This window comes from Mastacembelus armatus, chromosome 18, assembly GCF_900324485.2.
Source record: "Mastacembelus armatus chromosome 18, fMasArm1.2, whole genome shotgun sequence".
Classification (NCBI taxonomy): Eukaryota; Metazoa; Chordata; class Actinopteri; order Synbranchiformes; family Mastacembelidae; genus Mastacembelus; species Mastacembelus armatus.
This window is the reverse complement of record NC_046650.1, coordinates 5,047,037-5,068,555: the sequence shown is the minus strand read 5'-3', so window position 1 is coordinate 5,068,555 and position 21,519 is coordinate 5,047,037. Positions and strand designations below refer to the sequence as shown.

The following is a 21,519-nucleotide window of genomic DNA, read 5'->3' as shown; positions in this document are numbered from 1 at the left end:
AGGTCATTGTCTCCTGTATACACTGAACTAAGCCTATATTTTGCGCACATCTTCCTTCACACTGCCCAATGACATGTCCTCTTCAAACCATCTTTTTATTTCCATCTCACTTCTTTAAGTGCAAATCATCTCATAGACTAAAATTACCACTGTAGGAGGCCCTGATCATGTGACCATTCAGAGTCATTTCAGACTGGCCAATCAAACACAGTCTTGTCTCTGTAAAGGAGAGAACGCACAGAGATTCTCTCAGCTAAGCACAGCAATTTCAACAAAATGGCATCTCCAGCGGTCGCTCTGTTTGTCACATGTCTGCTCATGAGGAGAATGGGTGAGCTGGATCTTCTTTAAAAGCATTTTGTTTATTCTTCTCTGCTAAATGTTGCCGCCAGTATTTTGGACAGTTTCTCAAGTTCCATTATGCTTCAAGTCCTAAAGTTACCTGTACATTTTTGTTCTTTATTGTCTCCTCAGCTGACATCACGGCTCAGAAACTATCGTCGTCCTCAGATTTTATATCACTGATGGTTGGTCAGGACGTGACTTTGGAATGTTCCTGTGCTGATAGTGTAGCAGTGATGTTTTACTGGTATAAACAAACTCCTGGACAGAAACCACAGTGTGTGTCTAAATTCTATAAGCATGAAAAAAACGGTGTTTTGATGGATGAATTTCAGAATAATATACGATTTGAACTAGAAACCAATGATGAGAAAAATCATTTGAAGATCTCAAATGTACAAAGTTCAGACTCAGGTACTTACTACTGTGTAAGTGGCTATGCATACGTGTATGAATTTCTAGAGAACATTATTGTCAATGTAGAGAGCTCAGATTTCAACGTTCAAGCTCAGGTGCATCAGTCAGCATCTGAGAGCATCCAGCCAGGAGGCTCTGTGACTCTGGACTGTACAGTACACACTGGGACCTGTGATGGAGAACACAAGGTTTACTGGTTCAAACACTCTGGACAAGCTCATCCAGGACTCATTTACACCCATGGAGGCAGCAATGATCAGTGTGAGAGGAAACCTGAGACACAAACTCACTCCTGTGTCTACAACCTGCCGATGAACAGCCTGAATGTGTCTGATGCTGGGACCTACTACTGTGCTGTTGTCTCATGTGGACACGTACTGTTTGGAAATGGGACTGAGTTGGACTTTGAGTGTGAGTAACCTTCAAAATTTGCCTCATTTATTCAATAATGCTGAATACTTGTCATATACTTTAAAGAAAAAAATATGCAATGTATCTTAATGCCTGTGTCTATGCAGATGATGTGGATTCATTTGTCTTGGTGTATTTTTTGAGTGGAGCTTTGGTATTCACCACCATCGTGGTTGTTGTCCTGGCTTTCACAGCATACAGAAAATACAAGAAAAACAGCTGCCAATGCACAGGTGGGCTAAAGTGTCTTTCATTATTTTGCTATTTCAGTATTAAATATATCTGATAAATACGAGTGTGTGAGGTTGTTTGTCTCTATGTGGCCCTGTGATGGACTGGTGACCTGTCCAGGGTGTACCCCTGCCTTCCACCCAATGAGACCTGGGATAGGCTCCAGCAGATCTCTGTGACCTTGGTTAGGAATAAAGTCTGCAAATCTGCAATAAAGTCTGTGAGCGTATCTGATGATAATGGATGGATGAATATATCTGACATTGAAATGTGGTAAAGAAGAAACTGAGTTCATGTGTCAACACTGGCCTTTTGTTCTTAGAAGGATGAATACTGCAACAGCAGCATCATTCAGGAAACCAAATCAAGTGTTAATGTTAAAGTTGTCAAATAAATGTGATATGTTTAAGCAAATTCCCTTTAATGCCACAATTTTTTTTCGGTATAAAGGATCCAACTATGTTAATAAGAATTTTCCAACCTAAAAATGTTGCATTATGAATAAATATGTTGTTTTCTAACACAATTAGACTCTCAAGCAAGATCTTCAGTTGCCTCAGCTGCAAACGCAGAGGTATGTTGCACTACTACAATTATAACATGGTTTACATTAAAAAGCAAAGCATATTGTGAACATTGAAGAGCAGCATTGGTACAAAAAATACATTAATACATACCACTGACTGTGAGGCTGTCACCCAATGGGAGAGTTAACACCTTTCTGACACAGGCTCAAAAAAGACTTCCTAATCTTCACAAAGGAAGTTATTTTTGCATTGATTTTATGGATATTTGCATTACGCTGTACAGTCGTTAGTAACGCTGTTTTCAGTAGTTTTCAACTAATATTACAAGTCTGCTGCATTTCATTAGCAGAGTTACCGAGATGAAGACAACCTCCATTACGCCGCATTGAGGGAGAATAAGCTCAGCAGCTCAAGAAGACAGAGAGACCACACCAGGAGTGAATGTGTGTACTCTGCTGTTAGGCAGTAACTCTGGACAGGTTTCACTTTGTCATATTTCACTGCCATGTGTTGAATGTAAATGTTTGTCTTGAAGAAAAATAAAAGCTTTTCTCCTGCGTCATATAAGTGAAGTTTGTTTGATGAGATATACAGCGTGTTGTGAAGGTGCCATATTTCCACTCTCACTGAAACATCTACACCACTGACAACCTGTGTATCTTTCCCCTCCACACAACACACAGTACTTGGTTCTGACTTGTGGTTACTCTCTCAGTCAGAGACAATTAATCCTCTCAGCAGTCACATACAAACATGATGTGGTGACATGCTGAGAAACAGTAAAACTAGCCTTTGCTGTGGCGACATGAACAGCCAACCTGAGACGCTTCAAATATATATGTTAAACTAACCTGTTAGAGAATAAAAGCCTGCAGCTCACAACTTTTCTAAACAGGTCGTTTACTGTAAAATTACACCACAGACCCAGAAATATGAGGATCTTTTTTTAGCCACTGTGTGGTCACCAGTCATACATTAGCTCTCACTATACTTCGGTGATGTACTTCTTAAGAACCCTCTGCTCCCTTTGTCTGTGGGGTTTAAACAGGAAATCTCTGCAGTGTTTTCATGCACAGCTGCCGCACAGTAACTGTACTGCCCTGACTGTTTTAACCTACTATAGTACTAACACAACTAATATATTCAGCTGCTCAGTCACTACTTTTCTAAACAATTTCTGTCAAACACCGATCAGACATTTGTCATAACACACTGGTTTTACATCTACCAGCAACAGAACCAGCCTCATGTACTAATTCAACACAACCAATAAAATATGATTTAAATAGTTAGAGTAATATGGACATGATGATAGTTCCCAGCAGCACAATATCATCTTCTTCCTTTTGACCCTGGTTATTTCTTTCTGTCTTACAGCCCCATGTTGTCCCACACACTGGTTGTGCTCTCACTGGAAACCAAACTATACACAAATCATCAACAGTGACAATAAGTGCCAAGAATGTTACCAGTGGGTGATTGTTTGGATACTATGGACAACTCTCCTCATTTCTAAAACATGGAAGCTGAAAAATTAGCTGAATGTCCCTTTAACACGCCATTAATGTGAAATCCTGTCAGATACAGATCCTGTAATACAGTCAGGTCATCACCAAAGTTATTTTAATTAAAAAAAAAAACAGGGCAGTATAAATTAATATCAGCCTTGACTGCATTTGTGTCAGCTGAACATTAAAGAGCCTGATGGCACAGATGAATGCAAGAGTAGAGACCTGTTTGAACAGGCAGAGCTTTCTTCTCTAATGCAGAGTAGCCTTCATAGTCTACTGAGATTTGCATCATTCAAATTGGGAATTTCTATCTGACTTGTCTATTCCTGGATAGTTTAGGTAAGATGTGTGTTATAAATATATTAGTACACACATAATGTCCAAATTATGATGACTGCACTAATAACAAAACATTTACAATCTCTTTTCTTTCAGTTCAAATCATTCATTATCATTTTACACTAGAAACAGGAGGCAATAAAAATCACTTGATAATCTCTACATTTTAGACTGTGCTACATATTACTGCATAGATCAATATGCATTTTAAAAGGGTAGGGCTCTCTTCAATAACACTATCTCCAGAAGCAGATCATGGTCTCCTGTATACACTGAATTGAGATTAGCATGAATTTTCTACACATCTTCCTTAACACAACCCAATGAAATGTACTCAGGAAACCATCTTTTTATTTCCATCTCACTTCTTTAAGTGCAAATCATCTCATAGACTAAAATTACCACTGTAGGAGGCCCTGATCATGTGACCATTCAGAGTTATTTCAGACTGGCCAATCAAACACAGTCTTGTCTCTGTAAAGGAGAGAACGCACAGAGATTCTCTCAGCTAAGCACAGCAATTTCAACAAAATGGCATCTCCAGCGGTCGCTCTGTTTGTCACATGTCTGCTCATGAGGAGAATGGGTGAGCTGGCTCTTCTTTAAAAGCATTTTGTTTATTCTTCCCTGCTAAATGTTACCGCCAGTATTTTGGACAGTTTCTCAAGTTCCATTATGCTTCAAGTCCTAAAGTTACCTGTACATTTTTGTTCTTTATTGTCTCCTCAGCTGACATCACGGCTCAGAAACTATCGTCGTCCTCAGATTTTATATCACTGATGGTTGGTCAGGACGTGACTTTGGAATGTTCCTGTGCTGATAGTGTAGCAGTGATGTTTTACTGGTATAAACAAACTCCTGGACAGAAACCACAGTGTGTGTCTAAATTCTATAAGCATCACAAAAACGGTGTTTTGATGGATGAATTTCAGAATAATATACGATTTGAACTAGAAACCAATGATGGGAAAAATAATTTGAAGATCTCAAATGTACAAAGTTCAGACTCAGGTATTTACTACTGTGTAAGGAGCAATTTATTGAGGTTTGAATTTGCAGAGAGCACTGTTGTCAGCGTGCAGGGCTCAGGTTCGAACATCCCAGCTCAGGTGCATCAGTCAGCATCTGAGAGCATCCAGCCAGGAGGCTCTGTGACTCTGAACTGTACAGTACACACTGGGACCTGTGATGGAGAACACAGGGTTTACTGGTTCAAACACTCTGGACAAGCTCATCCAGGACTCATTTACACCCATGGAGGCAGCAATGATCAGTGTGAGAGGAAACCTGAGACACAAACTCACTCCTGTGTCTACAACCTGCCGATGAACAGCCTGAATGTGTCTGATGCTGGGACCTACTACTGTGCTGTTGCCTCATGTGGACACATGCTGTTTGGAAATGGGACTGAGTTGGACTTTGAGTGTGAGTAACCTTCAAAATTTGCCTCATTTATTCAATAATGCTGAATACTTGTCATATACTTTAAAGAAAAAAATATGCAATGTATCTTAATGCCTGTGTCTATGCAGATGATGTGGATTCATTTGTCTTGGTGTATTTTTTGAGTGGCGCTTTGGTATTCACCACCATCGTGGTTGTTGTCCTGGCTTTCACAGCATACAGAAAATACAAGAAAAACAGCTGCCAATGCACAGGTGGGCTAAAGTGTCTTTCATTATTTTGCTATTTCAGTATTAAATATATCTGATAAATACGAGTGTGTGAGGTTGTTTGTCTCTATGTGGCCCTGTGATGGACTGGTGACCTGTCCAGGGTGTACCCCTGCCTTCCACCCAATGAGACCTGGGATAGGCTCCAGCAGATCTCTGTGACCTTGGTTAGGAATAAAGTCTGCAAATCTGCAATAAAGTCTGTGAGCGTATCTGATGATAATGGATGGATGAATATATCTGACATTGAAATGTGGTAAAGAAGAAACTGAGTTCATGTGTCAACACTGGCCTTTTGTTCTTAGAAGGATGAATACTGCAACAGCAGCATCATTCAGGAAACCAAATCAAGTGTTAATGTTAAAGTTGTCAAATAAATGTGATATGTTTAAGCAAATTCCCTTTAATGCCACAATTTTTTTTCGGTATAAAGGATCCAACTATGTTAATAAGAATTTTCCAACCTAAAAATGTTGCATTATGAATAAATATGTTGTTTTCTAACACAATTAGACTCTCAAGCAAGATCTTCAGTTGCCTCAGCTGCAAACGCAGAGGTATGTTGCACTACTACAATTATAACATGGTTTACATTAAAAAGCAAAGCATATTGTGAACATTGAAGAGCAGCATTGGTACAAAAAATACATTAATACATACCACTGACTGTGAGGCTGTCACCCAATGGGAGAGTTAACACCTTTCTGACACAGGCTCAAAAAAGACTTCCTAATCTTCACAAAGGAAGTTATTTTTGCATTGATTTTATGGATATTTGCATTACGCTGTACAGTCGTTAGTAACGCTGTTTTCAGTAGTTTTCAACTAATATTACAAGTCTGCTGCATTTCATTAGCAGAGTTACCGAGATGAAGACAACCTCCATTACGCCGCATTGAGGGAGAATAAGCTCAGCAGCTCAAGAAGACAGAGAGACCACACCAGGAGTGAATGTGTGTACTCTGCTGTTAGGCAGTAACTCTGGACAGGTTTCACTTTGTCATATTTCACTGCCATGTGTTGAATGTAAATGTTTGTCTTGAAGAAAAATAAAAGCTTTTCTCCTGCGTCATATAAGTGAAGTTTGTTTGATGAGATATACAGCGTGTTGTGAAGGTGCCATATTTCCACTCTCACTGAAACATCTACACCACTGACAACCTGTGTATCTTTCCCCTCCACACAACACACAGTACTTGGTTCTGACTTGTGGTTACTCTCTCAGTCAGAGACAATTAATCCTCTCAGCAGTCACATACAAACATGATGTGGTGACATGCTGAGAAACAGTAAAACTAGCCTTTGCTGTGGCGACATGAACAGCCAACCTGAGACGCTTCAAATATATATGTTAAACTAACCTGTTAGAGAATAAAAGCCTGCAGCTCACAACTTTTCTAAACAGGTCGTTTACTGTAAAATTACACCACAGACCCAGAAATATGAGGATCTTTTTTTAGCCACTGTGTGGTCACCAGTCATACATTAGCTCTCACTATACTTCGGTGATGTACTTCTTAAGAACCCTCTGCTCCCTTTGTCTGTGGGGTTTAAACAGGAAATCTCTGCAGTGTTTTCATGCACAGCTGCCGCACAGTAACTGTACTGCCCTGACTGTTTTAACCTACTATAGTACTAACACAACTAATATATTCAGCTGCTCAGTCACTACTTTTCTAAACAATTTCTGTCAAACACCGATCAGACATTTGTCATAACACACTGGTTTTACATCTACCAGCAACAGAACCAGCCTCATGTACTAATTCAACACAACCAATAAAATATGATTTAAATAGTTAGAGTAATATGGACATAATGATAGTTCCCAGCAGCACAATATCATCTTCTTCCTTTTGACCCTGGTTATTTCTTTCTGTCTTACAGCCCCATGTTGTCCCACACACTGGTTGTGCTCTCACTGGAAACCAAACTATACACAAATCATCAACAGTGACAATAAGTGCCAAGAATGTTACCAGTGGGTGATTGTTTGGATACTATGGACAACTCTCCTCATTTCTAAAACATGGAAGCTGAAAAATTAGCTGAATGTCCCTTTAACACGCCATTAATGTGAAATCCTGTCAGATACAGATCCTGTAATGCAGTCAGGTCATCACCAAAGTTATTTTAAATAAAAAAAAAAACAGGACAGTATAAATTAATATCAGCCTTGACTGCATTTGTGTCAGCTGAACATTAAAGAGCCTGATGGCACAGATGAATGCAAGAGTAGAGACCTGTTTGAACAGGCAGAGCTTTCTTCTCTAATGCAGAGTAGCCTTCATAGTCTACTGAGATTTGCATCATTCAAATTGGGAATTTCTATCTGACTTGTCTATTCCTGAATAGTTTAGGTAAGATGTGTGTTATAAATATATTAGTACACACATAATGTCCAAATTATGATGACTGCACTACTAACATAACATTTACAATCTCTTTTCTTTCAGTTCAAATCATTCATTATCATTTTACACTAGACACAGGAGGCAATAAAAATCACTTGATAATCTCTACATTTTAGACTATGCTACATATTACTGCATAGATCAATATGCATTTTAAAAGGGTAGGGCTCTCTTCAATAACACTATCTCCAGAAGCAGATCATGGTCTCCTGTATACACTGAATTGAGATTAGCATGAATTTTCTACACATCTTCCTTAACACAACCCAATGAAATGTACTCAGGAAACCATCTTTTTATTTCCATCTCACTTCTTTAAGTGCAAATCATCTCATAGACTAAAATTACCACTGTAGGAGGCCCTGATCATGTGACCATTCAGAGTTATTTCAGACTGGCCAATCAAACACAGTCTTGTCTCTGTAAAGGAGAGAACGCACAGAGATTCTCTCAGCTAAGCACAGCAATTTCAACAAAATGGCATCTCCAGCGGTCGCTCTGTTTGTCACATGTCTGCTCATGAGGAGAATGGGTGAGCTGGATCTTCTTTAAAAGCATTTTGTTTATTCTTCCCTGCTAAATGTTGCCGCCAGTATTTTGGACAGTTTTTCAAGTTCCATTATGCTTCAAGTCCTAAAGTTACCTGTACATTTTTGTTCTTTATTGTCTCCTCAGCTGACATCACGGCTCAGAAACTATCGTCGTCTTCAGATTTTATATCACTGATGGTTGGTCAGGACGTGACTTTGGAATGTTCCTGTGCTGATAGTGTAGCAGTGATGTTTTACTGGTATAAACAAACTCCTGGACAGAAACCACAGTGTGTGTCTAAATTCTATAAGCATGACAAAAATGGTGTTTTGATGGACGAATTTCAGAATAATATACGATTTAAACTAGAAACCAATAATGAGAAAAACCATTTGAACATCTCAAATGTACAAAGTTCAGACTCAGGTACTTACTACTGTATAAGTGGCTATGCATACGTGTTTGAATTTCTAGAGAACATTATTGTCAATGTAGAGAGCTCAGATTTCAACGTTCAAGCTCAGGTGCATCAGTCAGCATCTGAGAGCATCCAGCCAGGAGGCTCTGTGACTCTGGACTGTACAGTACACACTGGGACCTGTGATGGAGAACACAGGGTTTACTGGTTCAAACACTCTGGACAAGCTCATCCAGGACTCATTTACACCCATGGAGGCAGCAATGATCAGTGTGAGAGGAAACCTGAGACACAAACTCACTCCTGTGTCTACAACCTGCCGATGAACAGCCTGAATGTGTCTGATGCTGGGACCTACTACTGTGCTGTTGCCTCATGTGGACACATGCTGTTTGGAAATGGGACTGAGTTGGACTTTGAGTGTGAGTAACCTTCAAATTTTGCCTCATTTATTCAATAATGCTGAATACTTGTCATATACTTTAAAGAAAAAAATATGCAATGTATCTTAATGCCTGTGTCTATGCAGATGATGTGGATTCATTTGTCTTGGTGTATTTTTTGAGTGGAGCTTTGGTATTCACCACCATCGTGGTTGTTGTCCTGGCTTTCACAGCATACAGAAAATACAAGAAAAACAGCTGCCAATGCACAGGTGGGCTAAAGTGTCTTTCATTATTTTGCTATTTCAGTATTAAATATATCTGATAAATACGAGTGTGTGAGGTTGTTTGTCTCTATGTGGCCCTGTGATGGACTGGTGACCTGTCCAGGGTGTACCCCTGCCTTCCACCCAATGAGACCTGGGATAGGCTCCAGCAGATCTCTGTGACCTTGGTTAGGAATAAAGTCTGCAAATCTGCAATAAAGTCTGTGAGCGTATCTGATGATAATGGATGGATGAATATATCTGACATTGAAATGTGGTAAAGAAGAAACTGAGTTCATGTGTCAACACTGGCCTTTTGTTCTTAGAAGGATGAATACTGCAACAGCAGCATCATTCAGGAAACCAAATCAAGTGTTAATGTTAAAGTTGTCAAATAAATGTGATATGTTTAAGCAAATTCCCTTTAATGCCACAATTTTTTTCGGTATAAAGGATCCAACTATGTTAATAAGAATTTTCCAACCTAAAAATGTTGCATTATGAATAAATATGTTGTTTTCTAACACAATTAGACTCTCAAGCAAGATCTTCAGTTGCCTCAGCTGCAAACGCAGAGGTATGTTGCACTACTACAATTATAACATGGTTTACATTAAAAAGCAAAGCATATTGTGAACATTGAAGAGCAGCATTGGTACAAAAAATACATTAATACATACCACTGACTGTGAGGCTGTCACCCAATGGGAGAGTTAACACCTTTCTGACACAGGCTCAAAAAAGACTTCCTAATCTTCACAAAGGAAGTTATTTTTGCATTGATTTTATGGATATTTGCATTACGCTGTACAGTCGTTAGTAACGCTGTTTTCAGTAGTTTTCAACTAATATTACAAGTCTGCTGCATTTCATTAGCAGAGTTACCGAGATGAAGACAACCTCCATTACGCCGCATTGAGGGAGAATAAGCTCAGCAGCTCAAGAAGACAGAGAGACCACACCAGGAGTGAATGTGTGTACTCTGCTGTTAGGCAGTAACTCTGGACAGGTTTCACTTTGTCATATTTCACTGCCATGTGTTGAATGTAAATGTTTGTCTTGAAGAAAAATAAAAGCTTTTCTCCTGCGTCATATAAGTGAAGTTTGTTTGATGAGATATACAGCGTGTTGTGAAGGTGCCATATTTCCACTCTCACTGAAACATCTACACCACTGACAACCTGTGTATCTTTCCCCTCCACACAACACACAGTACTTGGTTCTGACTTGTGGTTACTCTCTCAGTCAGAGACAATTAATCCTCTCAGCAGTCACATACAAACATGATGTGGTGACATGCTGAGAAACAGTAAAACTAGCCTTTGCTGTGGCGACATGAACAGCCAACCTGAGACGCTTCAAATATATATGTTAAACTAACCTGTTAGAGAATAAAAGCCTGCAGCTCACAACTTTTCTAAACAGGTCGTTTACTGTAAAATTACACCACAGACCCAGAAATATGAGGATCTTTTTTTAGCCACTGTGTGGTCACCAGTCATACATTAGCTCTCACTATACTTCGGTGATGTACTTCTTAAGAACCCTCTGCTCCCTTTGTCTGTGGGGTTTAAACAGGAAATCTCTGCAGTGTTTTCATGCACAGCTGCCGCACAGTAACTGTACTGCCCTGACTGTTTTAACCTACTATAGTACTAACACAACTAATATATTCAGCTGCTCAGTCACTACTTTTCTAAACAATTTCTGTCAAACACCGATCAGACATTTGTCATAACACACTGGTTTTACATCTACCAGCAACAGAACCAGCCTCATGTACTAATTCAACACAACCAATAAAATATGATTTAAATAGTTAGAGTAATATGGACATGATGATAGTTCCCAGCAGCACAATATCATCTTCTTCATTTTGACCCTGGTTAATTCTTCCTGTCTTACAGCCCCATGTTGTCCCACACACTGGTTGTGCTCTCACTGGAAACCAAACTATACACAAATCATCAACAGTGACAATAAGTGCCAAGAATGTTACCAGTGGGTGATTGTTTGGATACTATGGACAACTCTCCTCATTTCTAAAACATGGAAGCTGAAAAATTAGCTGAATGTCCCTTTAACACGCCATTAATGTGAAATCCTGTCAGATACAGATCCTGTAATACAGTCAGGTCATCACCAAAGTTATTTTAATTAAAAAAAAAAACAGGGCAGTATAAATTAATATCAGCCTTGACTGCATTTGTGTCAGCTGAACATTAAAGAGCCTGATGGCACAGATGAATGCAAGAGTAGAGACCTGTTTGAACAGGCAGAGCTTTCTTCTCTAATGCAGAGTAGCCTTCATAGTCTACTGAGATTTGCATCATTCAAATTGGGAATTTCTATCTGACTTGTCTATTCCTGGATAGTTTAGGTAAGATGTGTGTTATAAATATATTAGTACACACATAATGTCCAAATTATGATGACTGCACTACTAACATAACATTTACAATCTCTTTTCTTTCAGTTCAAATCATTCATTATCATTTTACACTAGACACAGGAGGCAATAAAAATCACTTGATAATCTCTACATTTTAGACTGTGCTACATATTACTGCATAGATCAATATGCATTTTAAAAGGGTAGGGCTCTCTTCAATAACACTATCTCCAGAAGCAGATCATGGTCTCCTGTATACACTGAATTGAGATTAGCATGAATTTTCTACACATCTTCCTTAACACAACCCAATGAAATGTACTCAGGAAACCATCTTTTTATTTCCATCTCACTTCTTTAAGTGCAAATCATCTCATAGACTAAAATTACCACTGTAGGAGGCCCTGATCATGTGACCATTCAGAGTTATTTCAGACTGGCCAATCAAACACAGTCTTGTCTCTGTAAAGGAGAGAACGCACAGAGATTCTCTCAGCTAAGCACAGCAATTTCAACAAAATGGCATCTCCAGCGGTCGCTCTGTTTGTCACATGTCTGCTCATGAGGAGAATGGGTGAGCTGGCTCTTCTTTAAAAGCATTTTGTTTATTCTTCCCTGCTAAATGTTACCGCCAGTATTTTGGACAGTTTCTCAAGTTCCATTATGCTTCAAGTCCTAAAGTTACCTGTACATTTTTGTTCTTTATTGTCTCCTCAGCTGACATCACGGCTCAGAAACTATCGTCGTCTTCAGATTTTATATCACTGATGGTTGGTCAGGACGTGACTTTGGAATGTTCCTGTGCTGATAGTGTAGCAGTGATGTTTTACTGGTATAAACAAACTCCTGGACAGAAACCAAAGCGTGTGTCTAAATTCTATAAGCATGACAAAAATGGTATTTTGATGGATGAATTTCAGAATAATATACGATTTGAACTAGAAACCAATGATGGGAAAAATCATTTGAAGATCTCAAATGTACAAAGTTCAGACTCAGGTACTTACTACTGTGTAAGGAACAATTTATTTAGGATTGAATTCGCGGAGGGCACTGTTGTCAGCGTGCAGGGCTCAGGTTTGAACATCCCAGCTCAGGTGCATCAGTCAGCATCTGAGAGCATCCAGCCAGGAGGCTCTGTGACTCTGGACTGTACAGTACACACTGGGACCTGTGATGGAGAACACAGGGTTTACTGGTTCAAACACTCTGGACAAGCTCATCCAGGACTCATTTACACCCATGGAGGCAGCAATGATCAGTGTGAGAGGAAACCTGAGACACAAACTCACTCCTGTGTCTACAACCTGCCGATGAACAGCCTGAATGTGTCTGATGCTGGGACCTACTACTGTGCTGTTGTCTCATGTGGACATGTACTGTTTGGGAACAACACAAGGTTGGAGCGTGAGTAACATTACAACAAGTTTTGTATGTATTATACTATATACTGTAATGATCATTCCTTGCTCAGTATCCTAAAGCTCTGTCATACCTGCTATCACCTGAATCAGCAGAAGAAGAAGACTCTCTTTTCATGGTGTACTTCTTCAGTGGAGCTTTGATATGCACCACCATCCTGGCTCTTTTACTGGCATATGCCATATACAAACTGAACAGAAACACTTGCCAATGTACAGGTAGGCTAACCGCTACTTATTACTTTTGTGTGTATTGATGTTCTCAATATTAACCTTAGGACTATTTGAAATCAATACATAAATCCACTAATAATAGATTTAAGTGTCAAAAGAAAAGGTATATATTCCACTATACTGAACTACATCTGCATACAATGGGAACATTATATCTGGTCATAAAATCAAAACAAGTGATAGGGTTCTGTGTTTCTGATCTCATTTCACAACCAGACTGTCAAGTAAGAGCTTCGGCCGCCTCCGCTCTAAATGCAGAAGTGAGTATTTTTAGAGTATTGCACCACTGTAACTGGGACTATGACTATTGCTCCTGTAAATTATAAGGAATAGAAACAAAAAAACAACACGTATTTGAAAAACAGCAATCCTCTACAATATAATCTGAAATGAACACAGTAACTGTAAGGTCTTGTCCACAAAAAGAACATTCTGCATAAAGTGTGTTACTGAAACTGAATACATGGTGATGTCAATATGAGCTGCATGTTTAGTTATGGATCATTATGTTCCTGTAGCTGGAAAGAGCCTTTTAATCAGGCATAAAGCTGTATCAGTGTGACTGTTATATCACTGTGGATTCCTGTGTCCGGGTGTTGCTGCTGCTGTGTTCAGTACCTGTGTGTATTAGATGACTGATGACTTCATTGACTGTCTAAATGATTTTTATTACCAGGGTAACCAAGACTCAGACAATCTCCATTACGCTGCCTTGGAACACCGGGTCAACAGATCAACAAGACATTGGGACGTCGCACAAAGTCACTGTGTGTACTCCAGTGTAAGGCAGTAAAACAGGACGTAAATAAGTGAGTTTTTAAATGTGTCTACCAAGTTATACCATGGAGTTTTTTTCTCCAAATAGAAGCACTGTTGTCAGACTTTTATTGATTAAATATGATCAATTGTATGTTGTCATAGGGGCCACATTTCTGCTCTACCTGGAAGTGTTGTTTATAGTGTACAATTACCACTCATCCTTTTTTTATAAAGTAGAACCTGTCATCATGTAGACATTTAGAATGTCTACATGATGACAGTACATAACCACAACTGCCTGTTTCTTACCCCCTCTGACTGGGATCTGTTTTTGTCATAGTGACTCTGAGTCTCATTCAGTGAGCATGACTTCAGCCTTGATATTGGTGCACTGGAAGACTGGCTGCACACTGGAGGATGCAGTTTGTGCATTTCGTCACAAATTTGTTTGTTGATTCAGCTGTGATTAGCTTTTTTCTCAAATATATACATTTGTCCAGTTGCTCCTTAGCTTAAACTAGAGAAACGTTTCTAGTTTGAAAAAGAGCAAGACAACAAAAAGAAAAAGCCGAAGGGAAGGCAGTAGAGACTATGAGAAAGAAGAGAGCCTCACTGAACAGAAAGTGAAACGTAACGTTACTGGGTTCTTGTTAGTGGTTACTTAGTAAAGCACGAGCAAATCAGACACAATGCACATTTTAACAGTACATGAGCACAAATATCCTGCTTGTGAGCACAACTTTAAATTTCGCACACACAGAAATAACTGTGTGGTCATCACAATATCACGCTCAAACTGGATTTTTTTCCTCCCCAGATTTTTTTGCCCTCTCCATTTGATGACGTGGATTTCCCTTAACCACTATCTGTGCCCGATCGATATTTTTCTACATGTAAATTTCACATTTGTGCTTGCAAGTGGGATATTTGCACTCCTGAACTGTTTAAACCAGCAGGTTTATATATTTTTGTTTTTGCTCTTGTTAGTTTTGACATTGATGTAACGCCATAGCTTTGACATTGGTGCAAGAAGATGAGTTGTTATCAAGGGGTTGCACACTGGAGGACGCAGTTTGGTTTAAAAAAAATACCTTTCTTGCTTCAGGTGTGATTTCTCCTTCTCTTAAAATATACATTAGTCCCTTTGCTCCTTGGCTGAAAGTAGAGATAAAAAAATTCTTGTTTAAAAAAAGCAAGAAAATAAAAAGGAAAAGCAAAGAGGGAAGGCAGTAGAGAACATGAGAAAGCAAGAGAGCCACACTGAACAGAAAGTGAAACGTAATGTTACTGGGTTATTGGTAGTGGTTACTTACCAAAGCACAAGCAAATCAAGCCCATCAAAAGTGAGACAACTAGCATCTTCACATGTACTATAGTTTCTAAAATCTAATAGGGCCATGATCAGCAAGCCACTGATAACTTAAAGCAAACTGAAGAGATTCCTTCTGGACACAGTTACATGCTCAGAAACAGTGGGGGCCAGCCTTCTCATAGCATGATGGAAACCAGAATCATAAACACGTCATTTCTAATCACACACGCCGAACATGTCAGGGAGCAATCAGTCAGATAGTGAGTGACCAACTCACTAATATGATGACAAATGCATTTGGAGGAAGAAAAACCCAGAGTTGTGAGGATCTTTTTTTAGCCTCTGTGTGGTCGGCTGTCAGAGCAGCTCTTAGTATACTTCAGTCATGTACCACTTTGGTACACTCTGCTCTCTGTGTGGTTTCAAACAGGAAGTCTGTGCAGTGTTTTCGGGCCAGTCTGCCACACAGTTACTGTAGTCTATTTACTGTTTAAAAATATTTTATCATTTAATCAGTGTCAAAAACATAAAACAGGGTTTAATAAAAGGGTTTAATAAAATTATCACAAGTAATCTACATGCGACAGCTCTTGAACAATTATTCATCCATCCATCCATCCATCCATCCATCCATCCATCATCTATACCCACTTATTCATAATTAGGGTCACAGAGATCTGCTGGAGCCTATCCCACCTCTGTTTGGGTGAAAGGCAGGGGTACACCCTGGACAGGTCACCAGTTTTAACAATTTCCAAGCATCCAATTACCTTTTGTCAACAACATTATTATGAAGAACCTTCAAAACCAGCATTACTTAGAGCGTGGCACTGTGCTGTTTTTTTATATCCTAACCCTAAATGAGGTGATGGGTCATGGTCTAGGGTGGTTCTGTCCTCTGTCTGCCCTCTGGATTGTCTGTCCCACAATTTGAAATGCATATTAAACATGGAAGGCATAGGGAGGAAGATGGCGGATCTCCACCTAGGAGATATCCTTTCCGTGGCTGCCTCCTCATTTTAATTGCATCTTAGGTTATCATGCACCTCACACATTCACATATTCATATAGACATATTTTATGTAAGCTGTCATCTCAAGCCTCATTGCTGACACTGTAAATTGTATTCTTAACATTATAATCATTATTATTATAGTTCTTTCTCTATCACTATCCCTTTTGTTCCCCCACTGTGACTTTTCATGTAGCTGGCATCATCAAAATAAACAAGATCTATTGGTTCTGTTGGTTCAACACCTCTTGGAAACACAACTCTGTTGGCTCAACAAGGCATCCAGAGCCTCAATACTTTATGCCAATCAGGTGGACAGGACAGGTTAAAAAAAATATTCTGATGGGATTACCATGAAATTTGGTACAGGTGTCCATGCTGCACAGCCAATGAACCCTGGTCACTTCAGTAAACCTCTTTCCTCTAATGGAAAGTCAAAGGTTAGTAAGTCAAAACCTTCACATATCCTGTGAAATGTCATAACAGCTAGTAATTGGCACAAACAAGCTTGGGTTGAGCAATAATTTAGTTTAAAGTTTGAAGTCTACCAAGTAGTGTAGGTGTAAAAAAAAAACCTTTGAATATAGCCAACATTCACCATTCACCTTTATCACTATTGTGGTGAAGGTGGTATGTGAGTATACACCTTTCCATTGGTGGAAACTACATAGCAGGGCTTATGACAGGAAGAAACAGTGTATGTGAAAACTATGACATAAAAACAATTGAATTTGTTGTGACAAATATTTTGCCATTGTGCAGCAAGTGAACTGTTGAAGGACATGAAGCAGGTTGTATTTTACATTTGTACAGCAAAAGTGGGAGGAATGAGGTGTAGGCAGGAATTACACTTCACAACAGATCCTGGTTACCAATACTGAGTGAAATGCCATGTTTATCTGAGCTGTTTGAAGTACACTCTGTACTTTAATGCAACACCATAGGTGAGATTTAGCAGATCTACAAATACTTCAAATATTCCCCCACCCATTTCCACTCTTGGCAAAAGTTCTGTCACACTTCTTGCATAATTGTTTCGCTTGGTTCTCAAAAACCATCTGTTCTTGCTCTAAATGTTGGCCATGGAGTGATGTGTAAACTAAACAACTCCAATTGAGCCAAACTGGACTCCACTGCACTTTTAGTGATTTGAAAGGTCAGGCTTATAAGTTATAATCGTGACTCTGGTAACCCTCCACATGTCTTGACTCCATAACCACAGCTGTTAAGAGAGGGAGCGCTGAACATGTGCATACTGTTTCCAAAATAGGACATTCAGTGTCACTGCCTGTGAGCCAATCAAATGCAGTCATCACCCTAACAGTAGAGAACGTACCGAGATTAGCTACATTCATCAAGACATTTTAATCACAATGACATCTCTGGAGTTTGCTTTATTTCTGACTTGTCTGTTGTTGTGGAAAACAGGTAAGGTGGGATTTTTGTAGATACATTTACATCCCTGCAGATGGAATTTCTAAATATTGTTGCATTCATTGTGGTAAACTAAAATCATGGCATTAACTGCACACACTATCTGTTTTTTACCATCAGCCCTGGCAACTCAAGTTAATGTGTCTCCATCTGTGCGTCAAGACAGCGGTTTTATATCAGCTAATATTGGTGACAATGTGACTTTACGATGTTTCTATGAAAGTAATGTAGCAGCAATGTTTTATTGGTATAAACAGACTCTGGGACATAAACCAAAGCAACTCTCTGCTGTCTTTAAATACGACAAATACGAGTTTAAAGATGAATTCAAGAACAATCCCCGATTCTCACTAGAAACTTCACACAATAAAAATCATTTGAAAATCTCAGATTTACAAATTTCAGACTCAGCTACTTATTACTGTATAGGTTGCATTTCATACCAGTTTGAATTTGTGGAGGGTGTTACTCTCAGCGTGCAGGGCTCAGGTTTGAACATCCCAGCTCAGGTGCATCAGTCAGCATCTGAGAGCATCCAGCCAGGAGGCTCTGTGACTCTGAACTGTACAGTACACACTGGGACCTGTGATGGAGAACACAGGGTTTACTGGTTCAAACACTCTGGAAAAGCTCATCCAGGACTCATTTACACCCATGGAGGCAGCAATGATCAGTGTGAGAGGAAACCTGAGACACAAACTCACTCCTGTGTCTACAACCTGCCGATGAACAGCCTGAATGTGTCTGATGCTGGGACCTACTACTGTGCTGTTGTCTCATGTGCAAACATGCTGTTTGGGAACGGGACCAAGAAAGACCCAGCAGGCAAGTACAATAAAATTCTAGCAGGGAAATAATTATAATAACTCCTTAATCAAATCTTCCATCAACATTAAGTTTAACTCTACAGATAAGGAGAACTCTCCCAAATATCTTGTGTATTTCTTGAGTGGAGCTTTGACAATCACCACCATCCTGGTTGTTTTACTGGCTCTATCTGTGTATAAGATCAGCAAAAGAAACTGCCAATGTAGAGGTGAGTGATACTGTTTGTATCTTAGATGTTGTATTTAATAAACAGGGCTTTAAAAAAAAAACTTTTTTCTCTTTCCCAGAGTCTCAAGTACAGTTTCCAGCTTCCTCCACAGCAAATGCAGAGGTAAATATATTTTCTATTCAAACAAACAGCTAAATTATCGTCCATACGTGTTGTCTGGAAAAGTTACATGCTCTGTGGATGTGTTCCTGTTTATTTAATGTACCATATTGTGATTCACTGATACGTTCTTATAGGGTTACCAAGATGCAGACAATGTTCATTACGCTGCTTTGAGGGAACACCGGTCCGACCAAGCAAGAAGGCAGAAGGATGACACCACTTGTATATATTCTCCTATAAGGAAATAAACTATTTGATCTGTTCTTTAAGTGTTTTGAGTCATAATATTTTTTAACGACAACAGTTACACATGAATGTAATGAATGTAAATGCCTCAGGCTGCTTTAGAGTGTGGCACAATGACAATACAGCTGTTTGAGGTGAGGTTTTTTTTCATGTGTTAGCAAAGGTCCCATATTTCCACTGTACCTACTCTATAGGTAAAGTGTTGTACTACTGAAAACATAAAATGTACCATTTACTGTGCATCACACAAACAGCCCATATGTTATGAAACTAAAAAAAAAATCTAATCCACTGTACTGGAAAATATTTATTATCTTTACATTTGTTCAACATGCTGCTACAAACTCACGGAGATAAGAATCTTTTTATAGCCTCCCTTGTGGTCTGCAGTTCAAACATGAGATGCATGCTCTGCTGTTGGTCACATGCATATTCACAGTCCTGTGCTCTCGGTTTTCATGTCTGTGTGGTGTCAAGCAGGATGTCTTCACACCTTTCTTTCTTTTGAGCCTTTTAGTTCACTGATGTACAAGAAGGGAAAGGCCATAATAAAAATTACAATTTAATTTGTTGCTTTTTTGTTTTAATATATATAGTTTTCAACCAAATGCATTTTGTGTCATTCATAATCTAATCGTTTTATTCAAGCCATGTACAGATTGTTTAAAAAAAATGCGTGGGTGGACGGTATACGAACTCTAAACATGATCTGCAGAAACATCATTACCTCTAAACCAAAATCCCACATGATCTGTACCACCAGTACAGATCATGATTAAACAACCACTGCACAGTAGAGATCGCAACAGACATCTGGACTCAACACTGGTAGCTGTACCTTAGACTCAGTGGTGTCACAGGGCACAAGCACGAGCCAGTGAGACTCAGCGTGTATCAGTGGATGCACGTGGCTGTCTTCACCTTCGTCAGGCCAACAGAGTTAGCAAAATCTGATGAATTGAATAGGACTTTCACAGATGCTCACTTACTTCATCTTGTGTGTTTAATGGTACATAGTTAACAGTGTAAATATTTAATGGCAGGATGAAAAGACTGTGCACAGTCCAGTATTACCACTAACACTGATTATGACCCAGGTGAATCTTTGAAGGCTGAGCCGCTGGCCTGTGAACTAATGTGACAGAACATGTAAACAAGACAGTTAATGGGGTGTTGAATGACTTTGTAGTGTCTATGGAGGCCTGTCATTTCCCCTGCTTCCAGCACTGTGCTACATTAGGGAGGCTGTAAAATTGCTGCACTTAACATAAAGAAATGCAACAAAATTATCTTTTTTTCTGGTGGAATTGCAGGAGGTACAGTTACAATAATGTTTGTTGCCGTTTTTTCATAATAAACTGAAGGAACAGAGGATCAGGCATCTTGTTGCAATAATAATATCAAATAAAATTTAACAATAACTGTTCTTTAGAAAATATTATGGTAAATTCGTCCACATGACTTCAGGTGTGGGCCTGGTGTGAACACACCCAGGCACTCACTGATGAAGCAGCCATTACACTGAGGCCCGCTGAGCTTATATTGCAGACATTTTGCTGTGTGTCTCTCACTGCAGCAACCTTTGTGGTTTTCAGCAGGATGTAGAGATGCCTGCACTCTGAGCGGACACTCAGACCGAAAACAGCCCTGCATCAGGGGGCTGCGTTGGTGGGGTGTGATGTTTAAGATACTGGTGAGACAAGAAAATACAATCCAGGAAGTCTAGTTGAAGCACCAGATTGATGTGTTTAAAGGTTTATCAAACACAAAACAATTGAGTAAAGGTTAACAATACTTAAGATTAGACAGAATTTTATAACTGTCACACTACTGGTGAAAAAGACAGTACCACATAACTTCAGTTTTTCACTATCATATATGTGTGTGGTCAAAGCAGTGGCTTTCTGGATGAGGTTGCATAGCATTGAAGCAAAATAAGTAATTACCATTTTTACCAAATATGTTTTTTCTACCCTCTGTTTTTGCACCATCCTTGAGCCATTCACAACTGTCCCCCTTCCAATCAGTGGGAGGGCTGCATTTGTTACACGTGGTTCAAGTGGATCTGAATGCGGCCTCTCATGTAA

The 21,519-nt window shown here is 39.3% G+C and overlaps 5 protein-coding genes across 18 annotated transcripts; all 5 read left to right on the top strand.

The window, feature by feature from the left end:
• The first annotated feature begins 183 nt into the window (after nt 1-183).
• LOC113143893 (immunoglobulin kappa light chain-like) lies at nt 184-2,490 on the top strand. Of its 4 annotated transcripts, none has more exons than XM_026329546.1 (5): nt 184-331; nt 475-1,170; nt 1,365-1,403; nt 1,932-1,975; nt 2,278-2,490. In XM_026329546.1, exons 1-5 carry the CDS (start codon nt 277-279, stop codon nt 2,395-2,397), a joined length of 954 nt encoding a protein of 317 aa, XP_026185331.1. In that variant the 5' UTR covers nt 184-276; the 3' UTR covers nt 2,398-2,490. The 4 variants fall into 4 exon arrangements, with proteins under 4 accessions (XP_026185331.1, XP_026185324.1, XP_026185314.1 ...); XM_026329539.1 differs by having other exon boundaries at nt 2,275-2,490; XM_026329529.1 differs by having other exon boundaries at nt 1,278-1,403.
• A 1,738-nt stretch (nt 2,491-4,228) lies between these two features.
• Nucleotides 4,229-6,523, top strand: LOC113145497 (immunoglobulin kappa light chain-like). Of its 4 annotated transcripts, none has more exons than XM_026332325.1 (5): nt 4,229-4,364; nt 4,508-5,203; nt 5,398-5,436; nt 5,965-6,008; nt 6,311-6,523. In XM_026332325.1, the coding sequence occupies exons 1-5, from the start codon at nt 4,310-4,312 to the stop codon at nt 6,428-6,430; spliced, it is 954 nt and encodes a 317-aa protein (XP_026188110.1). In that variant the 5' UTR covers nt 4,229-4,309; the 3' UTR covers nt 6,431-6,523. The 4 variants fall into 4 exon arrangements, with proteins under 4 accessions (XP_026188110.1, XP_026188101.1, XP_026188091.1 ...); XM_026332316.1 differs by having other exon boundaries at nt 6,308-6,523; XM_026332306.1 differs by having other exon boundaries at nt 5,311-5,436.
• A 1,738-nt stretch (nt 6,524-8,261) lies between these two features.
• LOC113145317 (uncharacterized) lies at nt 8,262-10,555 on the top strand. 4 transcript variants are annotated; one of them, XM_026331923.1, is made up of 5 exons: nt 8,262-8,397; nt 8,541-9,236; nt 9,431-9,469; nt 9,997-10,040; nt 10,343-10,555. In XM_026331923.1, exons 1-5 carry the CDS (start codon nt 8,343-8,345, stop codon nt 10,460-10,462), a joined length of 954 nt encoding a protein of 317 aa, XP_026187708.1. In that variant the 5' UTR covers nt 8,262-8,342; the 3' UTR covers nt 10,463-10,555. The 4 variants fall into 4 exon arrangements, with proteins under 4 accessions (XP_026187708.1, XP_026187701.1, XP_026187691.1 ...); XM_026331916.1 differs by having other exon boundaries at nt 10,340-10,555; XM_026331906.1 differs by having other exon boundaries at nt 9,344-9,469.
• A 1,738-nt stretch (nt 10,556-12,293) lies between these two features.
• On the top strand, nt 12,294-14,661 carry LOC113137526 (immunoglobulin kappa light chain-like). Of its 5 annotated transcripts, XM_026319254.1 has the most exons (6): nt 12,294-12,429; nt 12,573-13,262; nt 13,370-13,495; nt 13,727-13,770; nt 14,187-14,319; nt 14,610-14,661. In XM_026319254.1, exons 1-5 carry the CDS (start codon nt 12,375-12,377, stop codon nt 14,301-14,303), a joined length of 1,032 nt encoding a protein of 343 aa, XP_026175039.1. In that variant the 5' UTR covers nt 12,294-12,374; the 3' UTR covers nt 14,304-14,319; nt 14,610-14,661. The 5 variants fall into 5 exon arrangements, with proteins under 5 accessions (XP_026175039.1, XP_026175046.1, XP_026175035.1 ...); XM_026319261.2 differs by having other exon boundaries at nt 13,373-13,495; nt 14,187-14,626; XM_026319250.2 differs by having other exon boundaries at nt 14,187-14,624.
• Nucleotides 14,662-14,705: 44 nt separating this feature from the next.
• Nucleotides 14,706-19,935, top strand: LOC113137518 (immunoglobulin kappa light chain-like). The gene is made up of 5 exons (XM_026319241.2): nt 14,706-18,021; nt 18,148-18,852; nt 18,938-19,063; nt 19,143-19,186; nt 19,321-19,935. Exons 1-5 carry the CDS (start codon nt 17,967-17,969, stop codon nt 19,432-19,434), a joined length of 1,044 nt encoding a protein of 347 aa, XP_026175026.1. The 5' UTR covers nt 14,706-17,966; the 3' UTR covers nt 19,435-19,935.
• The last annotated feature ends 1,584 nt before the right edge of the window (nt 19,936-21,519 follow it).